This window comes from Xenopus laevis, chromosome 5L (assembly GCF_017654675.1).
Source record: "Xenopus laevis strain J_2021 chromosome 5L, Xenopus_laevis_v10.1, whole genome shotgun sequence".
Classification (NCBI taxonomy): Eukaryota; Metazoa; Chordata; class Amphibia; order Anura; family Pipidae; genus Xenopus; species Xenopus laevis.
In genome coordinates, this window is record NC_054379.1 from 157944431 (window position 1) to 157962405 (window position 17975).

At 40.6% G+C, this 17975-nt stretch overlaps 2 protein-coding genes across 2 annotated transcripts in view; one reads left to right on the forward strand and one right to left on the reverse strand.

The window, feature by feature from the left end:
* Positions 1–9168, forward strand: part of ptchd4.L (patched domain containing 4 L homeolog) — a 65790-nt gene extending 56622 nt beyond the window's left edge. The window contains exon 3 of the mRNA XM_018264057.2: positions 5131–9168. Coding sequence (XP_018119546.1) covers positions 5131–6764 — 1634 coding nt within the window. The 3' untranslated portion in view covers positions 6765–9168. The remainder of the gene's footprint in view (positions 1–5130) is intronic.
* Positions 9169–16584: 7416 nt separating this feature from the next.
* Positions 16585–17975, reverse strand: LOC121393568 (palmitoyltransferase ZDHHC20-A-like). Its single transcript, XM_041562390.1, has one exon. It carries the CDS (start codon positions 17672–17674, stop codon positions 16685–16687), a length of 990 nt encoding a protein of 329 aa, XP_041418324.1. The 5' UTR covers positions 17675–17975; the 3' UTR covers positions 16585–16684.

The following is a 17975-nucleotide window of genomic DNA, read 5'->3' on the forward strand; positions in this document are numbered from 1 at the left end:
ATGCCCAGGGCAATGAGGTTTAAGCTGAAGGAAGGAAGTCTGATACAGAAGCCCATGAATACACAATAGAAGTATACAATATATATATGCATAAGGGATGCACCGAATCCAGGATTGAATTTTGCATATGCAAATTAGGATTTGGACTTGGTTCAATATTCGGCCGAATCTTTCACAAAGGATTTGGGGGTTCGGCCGAATCCAAAATGGTGGATTCGGTGCATCCCTAATAATATATATACCGTATATACTCGAGTATAAGCCGAGGTCTACCTCGGCCTATACTCGAGTCAGTGGGCAGTAGCTGAGATTGCAGTCACTTTTAATCATTCCTATACCAACAGTTCGCTTGGGGAGAGACTGCAATATCACACAGCGCCCTCTGTTGGTTATATGAAAGAATAACAGTGCGCCCTCTGTTGGTTATATGAAAGAATAACAGTGCGCCCTCTGTTGGTTATATGAAAGAATAACAGTGACTACAATATCACACAGCGCCATCTGTTGGTTATATGAAAGAATACAGTGACTGCAATATCACACAGCACCCTCTGTTGGTTATATGAAAGAATAACAGTGCGCCCTCTGTTGGTTATATGAAAGAATAACAGTGCGCCCTCTGTTGGTTATATGAAAGAATAACAGTGCGCCCTCTGTTGGTTATATGAAAGAATAACAGTGCGCCCTCTGTTGGTTATATGAAAGAATAACAGTGACTACAATATCACACAGCGCCATCTGTTGGTTATATGAAAGAATACAGTGACTGCAATATCACACAGCACCCTCTGTTGGTTATATGAAAGAATAACAGTGCGCCCTCTGTTGGTTATATGAAAGAATAACAGTGACTGCAATATCACACAGCGCCACCTGTTGGTTATATGAAAGAATAGCAGTAACTGCAATATCACACAGCGCCATCTGTTTGTTATATGAAAGAATAACAGTGCACCCTCTGTTGGTTATATGAAAGAATAACAGTGACTGCAATATCACACAGCGCCCTCTGTTGGTTATATGAAAGAATAACAGTGCACCCTCTGTTGGTTATACGAAAGATTAACAGTGATGGCAATATCACACAGTGCCCTCTGCACATGGTAGTGGGACAGTGGGACAATGCACACAGTAATCCGTTTGGCAATTCTCTGTCACCATCAACTTTGCAAAGAAGTCCAGTTGATCGCTGGGGGGTCGCTTTGGCGGAATGTGCGCTGCTGGGAGACAGGGCTGTAGTTGTGTCTAGGCTTATACTCGAGTCAATACGTTTTCCCAGTTTTCTTAGGTAAAATTAGGTACCTCGGCTTATACTCGGGTCGGCTTATACTCGAGTATATACGGTATTTACAGGATTGATGGAACAAATAAAGAAAAAATAGCTGTAGTACAAGTCCTTGGAGTGCACTTACAATTTCTGTAATGACACACTAGACTAGTGTCTTTTATTTTTTCTTCTGCTAAAGTTCATCTTTGTCTCCACCAGAGGAAACAACTTCAGTAGTAGGTTCCAGCCCCAGAACCCAAGACTATGGGTTGGGGTAGGACACAGAAAAATCTTCTTTGTGCCAAAACCAAAATGGTCCACATAAAGTCTCCATAGATTTCCTTGGAGAAGTGGCAACATCCACAGTCAGAATCCCATCAACTTCCTCATAACTGATTGCAGAAATAACAGAAATGCTCTGCTACATGAGTCCCTTCTAACTTTTCTGGGTGGTTTTCACTTCCAGTAGTTGACTGCTGGACTCACTTGGGTGTTTGGCAGCAATAGCAGCATTTTTCTCTATGTCCATTGTGGCCTCACCCATTGGGAATGAGAAGCCATCTCCTAAGCTGCTGAAGATTGGGAGGAACCAGTATTTCTTTTCATTGCCAAACACTTTTCTCAGATTCTTGCTGAAGCCCATCAGCTGTGTCATCATTATCCTCTCTAGAAGTTACATTCATTACAGCCACTATGAAATGATCAAGGAATAGGAATATAGAGCATATTGTGGTCAGGCTGAACAGCACAATGATAGGGACTTTGGATTGGCTGTTGGGCTATTGTCAGTCACACTGGTTTCCCCCCACACTGACCAGTACCCCAAAATCCCACCAGCATCCAGCCTTTCACTGAATAGGGGGTGAAACATTGCACAGGCCTGTGTAGTCCTGAAATGATTTAGAAATTTCCTTGTGCCCATCTAAACCCACAGCAACCAATCAGATATTTGTAGTGATGGACAAATGAATTTGCCTGGCGCGAATTTACACAATTACACATTTTGCCGGTGTCAAAAAAATGTTGGCATGTGTCGGAAAAGTCGATTGCATCAAAACTGCTGCGCATCAACACTATTCAGATGCCCATTGACTTTAACGCCGGCGTCAAAATTGACACGGGCATCCAAATTTGAGCTTAGTGAATTTTTTGTCATTCTGTGAATTTCGCTGGAAAATCACAAATTCCCCTAGCAACCATGCATTGATTTGAATAAGAGACTAGATTATGAATATGAGAGGGGGTGAATAGAAAGATGAGTAATAAAAAAAAAAAGTAGCAATAACAATACATTTGTAGCCTTACAGATCATTTGTTTCCATTTGAAAGCTTGAAAAACTCAGAAGAAGGCAAACCATTCAAAAACTATAAAAAATAAATAATGAAAACCAGTTGAAAGTTGCTAGAATTAGCTATTCTATAACATACTAAAAGTTAACTTAAAGGTGAACCACCCCTTTAATACCCCCGTACATTTTTGGAAATATTTTGTTGCAAGGTGCAGATATTTCTCTTTTGTTTTGGCTTTTCATGTCCGGTTGGAAAACAATTTTATGCTGCTGGGGTGCAGTTGTGTGCGTATACGGTATTTGCAGTTGTGCACAAAGTGAAAATGTAATGTGAGGCACAACCACTGTCAGGGCTTGATCTGCCCTCTCCCCTATCATTTGAGTTACCAAATTATGTTGTGTGCACAAGATGGCAGCCCATGTACAAATACAGATGATGGTGGCCAAAGTCGTTACAATTACAATCTTTCCTGGAAAAATCATTTGTTTCAACACACACGTGTAGAGCTGAATGGTCAGATATACAAGTAGAAACAATAGAATTCTACCTGTATCAGATGATTCAGCACTAACAATGGCCGATGTTTGGGTTCCTTCAAAGGCACCTGATCAACATTTTTTCCATCCAGCCCGATCAGCGAGCCGACTGTTATCCAAGTCTTCTGCCGATATTGATCTTCTCGTCTCGCACCATAAACGCCCCGAATACACTTGGAATGGTCCAATTTCCCATTTATGAATAACAAATTATATACAGCAGGGTCCAAAATGCCCCCCCCCCATCTGTAACCCAGAGACAGGTACAGTACACCTCTATGTTGTGACTAGAGTAGAGTTTCTCTTTAAGGCTCCATGATTGGTAACCAGTAGTTAAACCAACAGAAACTTTAATGAATCACAGAACACATTACATACACTGGGCTTATGGTTTGCGCCATCTGTTTTCCATTCTGTTAGTCCATCTTAAATACTAAATAAGGAATTGGGGAATTGTGTCTGTGCCAACATTTATCTGGCAGTTCCTGGTTCTTAAAGGAATTTGATATTTAGTGAGTCAAAAAATAGGATTTATCTCCTCATCTCCATAGTGTTGTGTGTTTTTTAATTGGAGCATCACTATGGCTGATAAATGTGTTCAAATTTATCCTGCTAGTGATTAGCGCAATTGTTTTGCTGCATTTCTCTTAAAAAATGACGCCCATAGATTTATTGGGTGAAAAAGTTGTCGCGCAACAAAAAAAAAAGATTGACTTTAATGCATTTTGGTGAATTTTCGTTGTTTGCAAATTTTTGGTTAAACAGGTCAGATTCACCCATCACTACTGCTGACAATATTGTTATAATTTTATTATGTATGTGTTTTGGTCACCCGTCCTGCATCTATGGGAATTTGTCTGGAGGTCTGACTGGGCTGTAGTTCCTTCTTGAGCTGTCTGTTTGGTGGGTTATCAGAAGCAGCTGCTGCAGACCTGAAGAACAGGTAGAAATATATTGAGACAGAGGATACTGTATGGTAACACAAGCAGTAGGGTATTATGGAGAAAGTATGGAATGATGGTGACAGCAGGACAAGATGGAGACAGTAGGGGAATATGGCAGCAGTAGGACATGGTGAAGACAGTAGGGGAAGATGGTAACAGTAGGGTAGTAGACAATGGAGCCAGCAGAGGAAGATGCTACAATAAGAAAAGATTACAACAGCTGGAAAAGACGGAGACCATAAGATGGAGACAGTAGAACAAGATTAACACAGTATGGGAATATGGAGACAAGATGACAAAAGTAGATCAAGATGAAAACAAAGCAACTGCATTAGCTCTGAAGAACAGACATTGAGATAGAAGATACTGTATGGTAACACAAGATGGCAGTAAGATACGATGACAGATGAAGACAGTTCAGTGGAGACAATAAGAAAAGTTGATGATAACAGGGCAAGATGTTGACAGCAAAACATTGCTGCATGTTACAGACAGCATGAACTTATCAGTATACTTACTTACTTAGTATAAACACACCTCATAATCCATAGTCCATAATGTTCACGGTTTATCTGTGCACTGTGAATCAAATTAAGTACCTTGCAAGAACCAGGACGCTGGAAACAAGGCGTTGTGTCAATCAGCAGGTAGCATTGTCATTGGTTACTAGAGCTACGGGAGACTGCAACAATTTAGAGAGTAGTGGTGGTTTTGCATTTTTGGTGTCTAAGTGATACAGGAGCATGCATCGTTGCCTATTTCACAAGCAAATGTGATGTTGCGCTGTTTAGAAAATTAAGTTCGAAAGCAAAGTAGAGTCCTCTCAATTTGTCTCTGGTCAGTTCTAAGCAAACATCACAAGACATCCCTCTTGGCAAATAAATTTTCTGGCGTCCCTCAAACTCAAAAAAAAATTAAAACTAGAAAAATTAAAAATTTAGCCAATGTCAAATTTGAATTAAAAAACAAAAGTATATACAGGATACAGAACATTATAAAAATATAAAATATAGCAATTTTGTGTGTAATCCTTACATGGTTTTTGTGGAACTGATTCATTTTTGATATGACTTTGCTTTTTCTTTTCTTACAGGCCATGGAACTAAAGGGGTGTTTGAACTTCTTTCAGGCTGGCGCAGAACAAGAGAGAGTTTGCCATTTAAAGACAGAGTGGCAGACGCCTATTCAGATGTCATGGTTTCTTACACGATGACCAGTTCGCTCTATATCATCACATTCGGCATGGGAGCCAGCCCCTTTACAAACATTGAAGCCGTCAGGATCTTCTGCCAGAACATGTGCATCACCATCGTCCTCAACTATTTTTATGTCTTCTCTTTCTACGGTTCGTGTCTAGTGTTTGCTGGTCAGCTAGAGCAAAACCGTTACCACAGCATCTTTTGCTGCAAAATTCCCTCAGAGGAGTATTTGGACAGAAAACCGATATGGTTTCAAACCATCATGAGGGACGGACAACAGCATTCCTCCCACCATGAACCAGATCCTTATGAGAACCACTTCATTCAACATTTCCTTCGGGAGCACTATAATGAATGGATTACGAATACTTACGTGAAGCCCTTTGTGGTTATTATCTATCTCATCTATGCATCATTCTCTTTCATGGGTTGCTTACAAATCAGTGGTGGATCAAACATCATTAACCTATTGGCCAGTGACTCCCCCAGTGTCTCCTTTGCCCACATTCAGCAAAAATATTTTAGCAATTACAGTCCGGCGATTGGTTTTTATATTTACGAACCTCTCGAGTATTGGAATTCAACCGTGCAGGAAGACCTAAAGACCATAAGTTCTGGCTTCAACACAGAATCGTGGATCGAACAGTACTACCAGTATTTAAAGGTCGCTAACATTTCTGTTTCTAATAAAACAGAGTTCATCAATGTCCTTCAAAACGGCTTCCTACGAAGGGTGGAATTTCAGCACTTCAAGAACGACATCATCATTTCAAGATCAGGAGACGAGTCGAACATCATTGCTTCTCGGATGTTCTTGGTGGCGAGGACTAGTGAGAATACGCAACGGGAAGTGGTGGAATTGCTTGAAAAGCTGAGACCCCTATCTCTCATACAGAGCATTAAGTTCATAGTGTTCAACCCCACGTTCGTTTTTATGGATCACTACGGGATGGCGGTGACTATGCCAGTCCTGATCTCTGGATTCAGTGTATTGCTTGTGCTCATCTTAACTTTCTTCTTGGTCATACACCCTTTGGGAAACGTTTGGCTGATCATAACAGTCACATCGATTGAACTGGGAGTGTTGGGTTTAATGACCTTATGGAATGTTGACATGGATTGTGTGTCTATCATGTGCCTTATATATGCATTGAATTTTGCCATAGATCACTGTTCCCCTCTGCTTTATACCTTTGTATTAGCCACTGAGCACACAAGAACGCTATGCATACAAGATTCACTCAAGGAGCATGGCACAGCAATTATTCAAAACGTGGTCTCATTTCTCGTTGGGCTGGTGCCCCTTCTTTTTGTGCCTTCTAACTTGACCTCCACACTGTTCAAATGCTTGCTGCTAACTGGTAGTTGCACGCTACTGCACTGTTTCGTCATATTGCCTGTCTTCTTGACTTTTTTCCCACCTTCTAAAAAACGCCACAAGAAAAAAAAAAGAGCCAAACGGAAGGAAAGAGAAGAGATCGAGTGCATCGAAATTCAGGAAAATGCAGATCACGTGACTGCAGTATGAAAAGACCAATGCATTATAGAAGGGTTGAAAATTAGCAGGGACGGTAGGCAAAAAAATCGACAGCTTGTGTTGGCCAAAGTTGCAAGTGTTATTAAGAAGGAGAATTTTTGAAACATCAAGGTGCGAGCTTTTTTCTACCTTTTTTTTATCAAGACACAAATATAAAAAAACCTAAAACTGATCAAACTTTTTTTTATAACTTCACTTTCATACTGAAACTGTTTGGTGGAAATTTAAATTTCGTAGGTGATTTTTCCTTACTAGAGAGCAGCTGACCGTGCTTGTGTCTTTAAACGCACACATGTTCTAAATCAATGAGGTGCAGTAAGAGTTCAGTTATCTCATCTGGTTTCAATGGAAATTGACTGCCCATGGGTAACAGGCGATTAGTTGTGAGATTAGTAGCTACTACTTACAGCCAGCTAGAAATAGTCTTCATACAGTATTTTCCTATGGGGCAAGTAGTGTAACACTGTTCCAGGGCAATACCCACCTTTCAATATCTAGTAAAGGCAGCTCTTCTGAATTCATTAAAAGTGGCCAATTTGAGCACTGTGGTTCTCAAGTAGATTCTAATATTAACATTTAGAACTTTTGTTTTTTCTTTATATGCCTCACCTTTTTACTCCCCACCATCACTTTGGTACCATCAAACTTATAAGGAGAACCCTATTACCTGATGACTCCCATTCATTGGCACATCTGGAACTGCATGGGCCTTTACTTCTATGTAGGCTTCTGGTCAATGTGGTCATCCACTTGTGCCACCATATTAACAGTATCTGACCAGTCTCTCTACATGCCATCAGTTGGTCCAGATGTAGCCAGCTTACATACAGTATTGTGCTTGGATTTACATGTCCACTGTAGGTTCCAACGTTCATGCTGATTTTTTGGGGTGTCAATAGTCTACTAATTGTTAGGACCGAATTGTTCTTTGACTTAGTCAGGTTGGTTCAGGTTCCAGATGGATTTAGGATCAAATCTCATTTAGTTATGTAAGAGAAGGTGATCTGTTGGCCAAGGATCATAATTGTGCTTCATGAAGGTCACATAGCCCATAACCATAAAGACTAAAGATTATCTTGCATCCTTTATTGTACCTTATGATTCATGTTGCAAGTTTCAGTTTAGCAGGAGGCTAGAATAAGCTTGAAGAAGCAACATATGGATAAGCTCCTCTAAGGCATGGCATTATTGTGCCTGATAATATCAGTGTGATGCACTCTATAAATGAATGGCACTTTGTTTTTTATGAGTTGGAATGTACTGGAATACATGTGCAGAATACAGAGAGACAATGGGGGCAGCAGGCAATCAAAGGCTTTGCTTTTAAATGTGTACTTCCCAGGGACAAATATGTTGGTAAATGAGCCCCATTGTTTGTGTCCAGTAGACTTGCTTGTAAGAAGAAACAAAATTGTTGATGAATCGTTTCAGAATTTCACAGCGGATGATGCTATCATATTGCTAATTCCCAACAAAGGTATCCGCTATTGTATCCATATTGTAAGTGTTTAGGTGGGAAAGTGCCAATATGAAGAACCAATAGGGTGGACATTTTGAAAAAGTGAGTTTGGAGCCAGATAGAATAATGGTTTTCATTCCATGCCCCACTCGGATGCAACCTTTGACCAGGCACCTCTTGAAGGTCCAACTTTAGGTTCCTTTTAGCTTATGAAATAAGTACAGATATAAGAAAATATTAGTCATTCAGTTTCTAGAATATCTATGACAGCGCATACAAATTCACCCCAAATTGAATCTTTACTAACTTTCAATCTTGACTTTTCATGTGTAGCTAGGAGAGCAACTGGAAATTTCCCCCAATTCATAGCCTAACTGGTTTTGAGGCTGAGCCCCCCTGCAACTTCAAGCCCCCCAGGGAGACCAGCCGTACACTGTGGAAACCACTGAATTAAGACATGGTTGGTCAATGGGAGGTATTTTATATACTGCAAACATGAAAATGCAGGGAACAGACTGTACATAGAGTTTTGTAGAAAAACAAATGATTAATTTGAAGTGCAAAAATATTCACACAATGAAATATGTGAAAATTATTATCAGGGTAAATACACTTGAAGACGAGAGACCTAAATGTGTAAATTCTATGCAAAAGCCAATTGTGTCAGCGTTTGGAATGTTTTTCTTGTCTTTGTATTTCTTAGACACTGGCATTTATACCAATAATGATCAAATGAATGCCAAGAGTTATCAATGTTAGGACAGCCAGCATAACATTATAATCATGAGAATTGTGAAAAGTAAAGTATCTCATAGGTGATAATGTTTTCAGTGTACATTTATGTAATTTAGACAGATTATTCATCTTCTCTGTGTTTTGGGACTAGATCTGAATACCAGGAGACCAGTGTGCTTACATAGATGTATTTAGGGAAGTCCAACCAACACACACAATGGGGCCCTGCAGAGAAATAGCTGTAGGTATGAAAGTCTTCAGAAATATTAGCAATGCACCTATTAACCTACTGAGCAGCACTCACTATAAGAAGTAGAAATAAAATGCTGATGGAAGTGTGCCTATAGTCTGGGAAGAGACTGTGACTGTGGGATAGTAGGTACAGTATAGTAGGGAGAGATAGGGCCTATAGTAACAGTGGATAATAGTCTCTGGGAAGGGAGTGTGGCTGTGGGATAGCAGGTATAGTAGGGAGACATGGTGTCTATAGTAACAGTGGATAATAGTCTCTGGGAAGGGAGTGTGACTGTGGGATAGCAGGTATAGTAGGGAGAGATGGTGTCTATAGTAACAGTGGGATAATAGTCTCTGGGAAGGGAGTGTGGCTGTGGGATAGCAGGTATAGTAGGGAGAGATGGTGTCTATAGTAACAGTGGATAATAGTCTCTGGGAAGGGAGTGTGGCGGTGGGATAGCAGGTATAGTAGGGAGAGATGGTGTCTATAGTAACAGTGGATAATAGTCTCTGGGAAGGGAGTGTGACTGTGGGATAGCAGGTATAGTAGGGAGAGATGGTGTATATAGTAACAGTGGATAATAGTCTCTGGGAAGGGAGTGTGACTGTGGGATAGCAGGTATAGTAGGGAGAGATGGTGCCTATAGTAACAGTGGGATAATAGTCTCTGGGAAGGGAGTGTGACTGTGGGATAGCAGGTATAGTAGGGAGAGATGGTGCCTATAGTAACAGTGGGATAATAGTCTCTGGAAAGGGGGTGTGACTGTGGGATAACATGTATAGTAGGGAGAGATGGTTCCTATAGTAACAGTGGGATAATAGTCTCTGGAAAGGGGGTGTGACTGTGGGATAACATATATAGTAGGGAGAGATGGTTCCTATAGTAACAGTGGGATAATAGTCTCTGGAAAGGGGGTGTGACTGTGGGATAACATGTATAGTAGGGAGAGATGGTTCCTATAGTAACAGTGGGATAATAGTCTCTGGTAAGGGAGTGTGACTGTGGAATAGCAGGTATAGTAGGGAGAGATGGTGTCTATAGTAGCAGTGGGATAATAGTCTCTGGGAAGGGAGTGTGACTGTGGGATAGCAGGTATAGTAGGGAGAGATGGTGCCTATAGTAACAGTGGATAATAGTCTCTGGGAAGGGAGTGTGACTGTGGGATAGCAGGTATAGTAAGGAGAGATGGTGCCTATAGTAACAGTGGATAATAGTCTCTGGGAAGGGAGTGTGACTGTGGGATAGCAGGTATAGTAGGGAGAGATGGTGTCTATAGTAACAGTGGATAATAGTCTCTGGGAAGGGAGTGTGACTGTAGGATAGCAGGTATAGTAGGGAGAGATGGTGCCTATAGTAACAGTGGGATAATAGTCTCTGGGAAGGGAGTGTGACTGTGGGATAGCAGGTATAGTAGGGAGAGATGGTGCCTATAGTAACAGTGGATAATAGTCTCTGGGAAGGGAGTGTGACTGTGGGATAGCAGGTATAGTAGGGAGAGATGGTGCCTATAGTAACAGTGGATAATAGTCTCTGGGAAGGGAGTGTGACTGTAGGATAGCAGGTATAGTAGGGAGAGATGGTGCCTATAGTAACAGTGGGATAATAGTCTCTGGGAAGGGAGTGTGACTGTGGGATAGCAGGTATAGTAGGGAGAGATGGTGCCTATAGTAACAGTGGATAATAGTCTCTGGGAAGGGAGTGTGACTGTGGGATAGCAGGTATAGTAGGGAGAGATGGTGCCTATAGTAACAGTGGATAATAGTCTCTGGGAAGGGAATGGGAGACTAAAAATTTGGTTTTTATTTTACTTTTATATTGACCTTAAATGTTAACCCCTGTCAACAAATATGCATGTCTCATTCAATGCACTCATGGTAGTGCCCTCAGGGGGTTAAACAGCAGGTGATCTATTTTATATGATTTTTTTTAATGAAAGCATGAAGAGAATATATAAGACTTTGGGTATATATTGTTATGCAATAGTGTAACCAAATTATTTAGGCACATTGCATTTAATTTATCAAAAAGAATGCATGAAGCAAATAACCCCAGATAACCACCACTATAATTCATTTACCCACTACTGATACCAGTGGGGTAAACTGGGCTGAGTTTTAGACAGAGAGACCAATGACCCAAAGTGGAAATCAGTCCCCGAATCAGTCCCTGAATGTCAGGACTATATCTCTTAACCTGTGACCCAACCCCAAAGGCAGGTTGTTCCAGTTGATGAGCTGGTATGATAACAGAGAGATGTTTATCTTTAATAATGCATGGATATATCTCCTTTTAAGAAAATGCATGAACAATGCCTGGTTTCTCTAAAGGATGCAAGTGTTTTTAATTAGAGCCCATGTCGTTTCTTTTCAAATCCAGACCAACGGGACATTGTAATGAGACAATTCAAGCTTCTTATTAGGTGACTTGCAATTCAAATGCCTTCATTACATTTCTGTAGTTATTGGAGCTTCCATCTTGGTTACCTGATCTCAGTTGAAGACTGAAACTGTTGAATCTTGAAACGTTTCAGTCCCAAATAGAAGCAACCCCCCCTAGCTTAATCCCTATTCTTCCATTATGTTACTTGATGGCAATACTATATCCGTATGTCAATGTCCTAAAAAAATGCTTCAATTATAGAAAAGTCCCATTTGGAGAAAAGGGAAGGGTCTGGTACTGATCAAAATATAGGGTGGTGCTAAGCAGTCGGAGAAACCACCTAGGGTGGGAGGATATTAGGACAAATGCTTCCTTTAAATCAAAAACATTAAGATATTTTTCATTCTCCCCATACAATAAACCTGCTTGAGAAAAGGTGTCCAACTTGTTTCATATGAAGACCATCCTGTCCAGTCAAAGTCTAAAAACAGTGTTATTTTGGCTTAAAACAATCCTATTCTTGTTGTCTTAAATGCATAGAAGGAAATGAGAACCCTGTATCTGCAAAAGGGAAACCAACCACTTGTTTCTTGGAAGACGCTGGTAAATTTGCAGCCCGATAGAGAGGTGAGAAGCAGAAGGTCTGGAGCCCTTCATCATAGAACTGGTCATCATGAGACACCAGCAAATACATTAGATTGTCTGAACAAGCACAACTTTAGGCTGAAGAACGGATGGGTTTTCTCAACTCAACTGGGGATGTTGATCTCAAAATGCTTGTTTCTGAGCAATTACAGAATCCTTTTACCCTATGGGTAAGCTTTAACTGTATGCTGCAGTGTCTGAAACAAGGGTTGTTGCCCAATACTTAACTATGATTGTTCCATCACTCCAGTTCCAATAACTCAGATTTATTACACCATCCTGTGAAGGTTGCCACAACTAAGTCTTATAGTACAGACTCCAATATTTCTGCATTATGATTGATATTCATTGACAATACACAATAATCAGAAACAAGCCAAAGATTAACACTGGTACATTAACAAGTCACTGATTTGGGAGTCACCATTTAACTCGCACTTGATTTGTATGTTGCAAGATGGCCCTGGTTGTGTGTCAGCGGAATTGTATTCTGTCCTGGTTTATTTTATGCCCTAGAACTTCTTAATGATCCCAATAAAAGTCATTATTCAAATTAGGAAATTCCTGGAAAGAATGGGCTTCTCTAAAGGTCATGGAAATGTAACAACTGATGGAAATCTTAGAGTATTTATATTGTGGGCTAGAGAATGTTCTCAATCTCATGATTTTGAAGCAGTTCCAAATGTAACCATTTCAGATGATCCATATGATATTGTTACCACCACCGCCATCTTGAGGAACTAAACAGCAGTGAGCAATGCCACTGAGCTGAGTACTTAGATTTTGTCAATTAATAAATAAATGTGCATTGAAATATTTCTGCACTGGTGTGTGTATTTGTTTTAACCGTCTTTTTAGAGAAGTCACTTCTGGATTTTCTCTGACCATCTTATTAATCAAAAAAAAGCAAAAGACCTGTAAGTAGTAAGGGGAAGATGTCTGAGTAGAACTGTTTGTGGTTACAATTTGGCTAGAAATCAAGGTTTGTAATGAAAAGGATGAGCTGTTTGGGTCCGCAGTGAATGAACTGTAGTGTTGGTGGAGCTTGAAATGAATGAACTTTACACTGTCAGAGAATAAAAGACTATGAGCCAAGAATGGAGATCCCTGGCTCCAGAACCTGTCATTCGCCCAAATGGAAGAGCTTTGTCTATAGCAGGAGGAATATGTGGGCCCATTATAAACAGATTATTATATAAACCTGTCAGTGGCATCTTATCGATACGAGTTAACCCATTAGTATTACATCTGTAGTAAAATTCTAGGCCAACAACAGGTGAGAATTAGTGATGCTTTTTTGGACCCACACACAACCCTAACCCGCCCTCACCCAACCTACATGGTAAACCTGCTAGTGAGAATGGTATCTGGTTCTTAGCAGAGCTGCCAGACTGGTCAGATGTGCATCCCTGAAAGGAGAACCAAACCCTTAATTATAAATACCCCTACCATACATGGACCCCCTCCCTGCTCCCCCCCATCCCAGCTGTTACCTTCGGTAAATGCCCCTAACTCTTTACTTACCTCTCTTTGCAGAATCAGTGCAACAGAGTTCACAGACGCATCTTCTTCTCTACGGTCTTCTTCGGGGAGTAAGTGTCTTATTGGCGCATGCACAGTTGGAGCAGTCTTCGGGGTTTTGACAACTGCGCATGCACCGAAGTTGACGGAAATTACCAAAGTGCCGGAAAAAGACCCGAAGATTACCGAAGTGCCGGAAGATGGCGCCCGTGAGCTCTGCTCTTTTTTTCCAAAGGTAACAGCTAGGCTTGGGGAGGGGGGTCTATGTAGGGTATAAGGCTAAGGGGTTTTATTATTAAGGGTTTGCTTCTCCTTTAAGCAATAACCAACCCATCCTGCAACCCAAGCCTTCAAGAGTACATGTCCCATCCAGCCAGAAGAGGTTGTGGCATGAAAATCAAGGTGACATATGACATAATTTGGGGTGAAGAGGTCAGTAAATGCCACTCTTTATACAAGAGACAACTCCCAAGTCTTTCATATATCCTGCACAGGGAGAGAAATTCCAAGTCTATGCAAACACATGCATTCTCTCATAGTGGGCAAAATTCAGCAAATTGAAACATTGATGTTCCCAAACCTACCAAATTTGTCAGTTTTGGTAGCAGAAAGAGAGTTGGCTGAATCCTGCCACCCTTGGAAAAGGAAATGACCCCCAAGCGTTGTGTCTCTAATTGTCCTAATGCCTACAAAATATATGCAGGATATTTGTTTAATGGTAGCCACCACATGACTTTATTCAATACATCCTGCAGCAGTTGAATCAGTAAGCCTGAGGAGGGAGGGAAAAGTCTGCTAAAACCATTGTGAAAGACCATTAGCTACTGGCGTCCCTGTCTGAGGTTTTTGCTGCACATATAATTAAACAATGTGGATCAGTCACTAGTGGCAGAAAACAATGCCAGAGGAGTCCTGTTTCTTTTGTCTTGTGCCTGCTAGGGGCACCTGAAGAAGTCAAGCTATGGAATAGTTCCTGTAAGATGGGCAATGATCACAGAAAGGGCTGAGACACCAAGGATGAATCTGTTTTGATGTTCTTCCACACCTTGATTGGGTAAGGGAGATACTTTGTATAAGTATCGTGGGGTTTCTTACTCGTACCTGCTGGATCTTTCTCCATTAAGGACGCCCACTTATTCTGTTGATCCTCTGTTGGCTACACACACACATACAGATAGTAATCAGGGGGTGCAACCATGTGACTGTCCAATCCCAAGGGCCTGTCCTCTATCTTTTCTGACTCTCTCCTGCCACAAAATGGTGGTTCTGCAGTTTTTATTGTTCAGCCCATGGCACATTCAGGTACTTATTCTAGAAGTATATCAGTGATCATGCACTTGCCCAGCTTGATCTCATTGTTGCATTGCATTTACTGTATCATTACAATAAGCTCCCTTTTCTGAATTTGGAAAGACTCTAAAGCAACAAGTCAGAATATCTTGAAATCACCTACTAATTATATCCCAGGGACATCACATTACCAATACCCCTTTTTGTGATAGAGTTTGGCACAGAACAATATGTTCCTCTGAGCCCACTCCATGGTGACTTGCAGTCTTAGGGGCAGACTTTACTAAAAGGCGAGGTGGCTAACGCTAGCAACATTTCGCCAGAAATCCCATCCGCAGGGACATCGCCAATTTACTAATAGTGTAGGCAACAATTTGATAGCGAATGGGACAGTTGCTAGCATTCATTCGCACTTTATCACCAGGTGACTTTTTGCTTTTGCAAATGGCCGTTACTCCGCAAATTCAGCAAAGTGCGAATTTTACTGAATGTTACCTCTTTCACCAGAGTTGACTTTGCCACCTCAGACGAGGCGAACTGCTAAAATGAAACTAGATCTTCTCAATCTTCTGTCACTTACATCATATCCTGTGAGCCAGAAATGCATTAAAGTAGAGTTTTTTTTAGTTTACGGTTGAATTCTCCTTTAAGCTCATCAGTGTAATGAATGGCCTTGTGCTCTTGCTCATATATTAAACCAAATACTCATAACTAGTTTTCTTCTCTAGAATACGGTTATACATTATTTATTCCCCAGCAGGAGCTGTCGCTTTCCCGGCATCCGACTAATAAAAATTTTAACTTGAATTGCGTTGTTCCTCCCAGCAGCACTTAAGGAGAAGGAGATCTGAGACCTTAGGAACTGCAAATCACTCATCATGATGATCTTACATACCTTCTTATTGGCCTTCTTATAGTTATTATCCCCTAAAAATCACTCTGGTAAATACGTCCCTTAAGAAAAGAGCTTTGCAATGGCACACTTCTAGCATCTGGGTACAATAAAAGAAATACACTGAAATTATCCAGTTAAATGGAATATACTTTAATTAAAGCTTATACAATTCTGTGTTTCTATTCACACAAGCCATATATGTGTGTGTGTGTATATATATATATATATATATATATATATATATATATATATATATATATATATATATAATATATATATATATATATTATATATACAAATACAAGAGTCCTCTGCACTCAACCCATTATCAATATATTAAGAACATTGAAACATTTTGTACATACAGCTACTAAAAATGACTTACCCTTTAAACAAAACAGGGATTGTTTGTCCAAATATTGCAATATATTTAAGCTGCCAACTACGTCACAGTCATCCCCATATCTCTGATTCATTTAGAATTCTATTATTATTATACATTTAATAAAGGGACTAAGTTTCACCTGTAACTTACTTTTTTAAAAGTAAAATTCCCAAACTTGGTTGCCTTTTTATTGGCCACCAGTGGGATTACCTGATTTTAGCTGGTAACCAAAATATAACCAAAATGGTCCACATAAAGTCCACATAGATTTCCTTGGAGAAGTGGCAACATCCACAGTCAGAATCCCATCAACTTCCTCATAACTGATTGCAGAAATAACAGAAATGCTCTGCTACATGAGTCCCTTCTAACTTTTCTGGGTGGTTTTCACTTCCAGTAGTTGACTGTTGGACTCACTTGGGGGTTTGGCAGCAATAGCAGCATTTTTCTCTATGTCCATTGTGACCTCACCCATTGGGAATGAGAAGCCATCTCCTAAACTGCTGAAGATTGGGAGGAACCAGTATTTCTTTTCATTGCCAAACACTTCTCTCAGATTCTTGCTGAAGCCCAAGTTATAGGGATTAAACTCCTCTGTGTTATCACTGTCCTCCCGATCAGTTATATTCCTCAGAGCCAGTTCGAAATGATCGAGGAAAAGTTGGAATAGCATTATAGCGAAGAACGTGGTCAGGCTGAACAGCACAATGATGGGGACTTTGGATGGGCTGTTGGGCAGCTGATGAGTCCAGAATAGTATGGAGCAATAAAGCGACACTGCGCTAGTGAATATGCACAATAGCACTCCATACATCACAGCGAGGAGGAAGAACTTGTAGTTGGAGAATCCCACACAGTTGTTTAGAAATCCGCAGTGATGATCCAGTTTCAGTATACAGACGTTACACACTGGGCAATGGTGGCACCTGTCTGGCTTTATCACATGGCATGTGGTACAGTACCTTACAGCCTTCTTAATATGCAAGTCTTTAGCCATACGAATGAGGATCTCCTGCAGCACTTGTGGCCTCTCATCACTCAGGTACAGCTGCTTGTCAGACTCCGATGGGCGGAATTTTTCAGGAGGGACAACGGGAGGCATCATAACAGTCCGGAGATAGCACCACACGCACAGGAGGAACAAAAGGTGGAAAATCACCAGGAAAGTCACCTTTGCCTCTAATAACTGTACAGTGAATATGCACAGCTCCACCACAAATATATAATAGCAGGTAGCAAGGAGTCCAATCAAAAGTAGAACCACGATCCGGGAGATCTTCCTCATGCAGGAACGCTGATATTCCTCTTCTTCTTTTTCATTAATTGTTATCTTAGTATCTTTCTCTTCATTTGACATAATTATAGTTTTGAAATGATGATATTTACTGTTATTTGCTATTTACTGAATTAGAATCACACTTATTAATATTTTGCACAACTTATACCCACAGGCACTTTCTCCCCCATTTGTCTCTCATTTCTTCCTTATTTCCTACTGAATGTCCCTTAGTAACAGGCTGGGGATACAGGCACAGGGAATCTATGAACTGCTGATGTACCACAGAGCTTACAGTTATGGCAGCCCAAATCCATAGGAAGTGGACAGAATTATGATAACAGTTTGGCCTTGTCATTCACTCATTACCCAACCACACCAG

Bases quoted from the DNA above. Each gene is read 5' to 3' on its own strand.
- LOC121393568 (XM_041562390.1), bottom strand. From the start codon at position 17,674: ATGTCAAATGAAGAGAAAGATACTAAGATAACAATTAATGAAAAAGAA.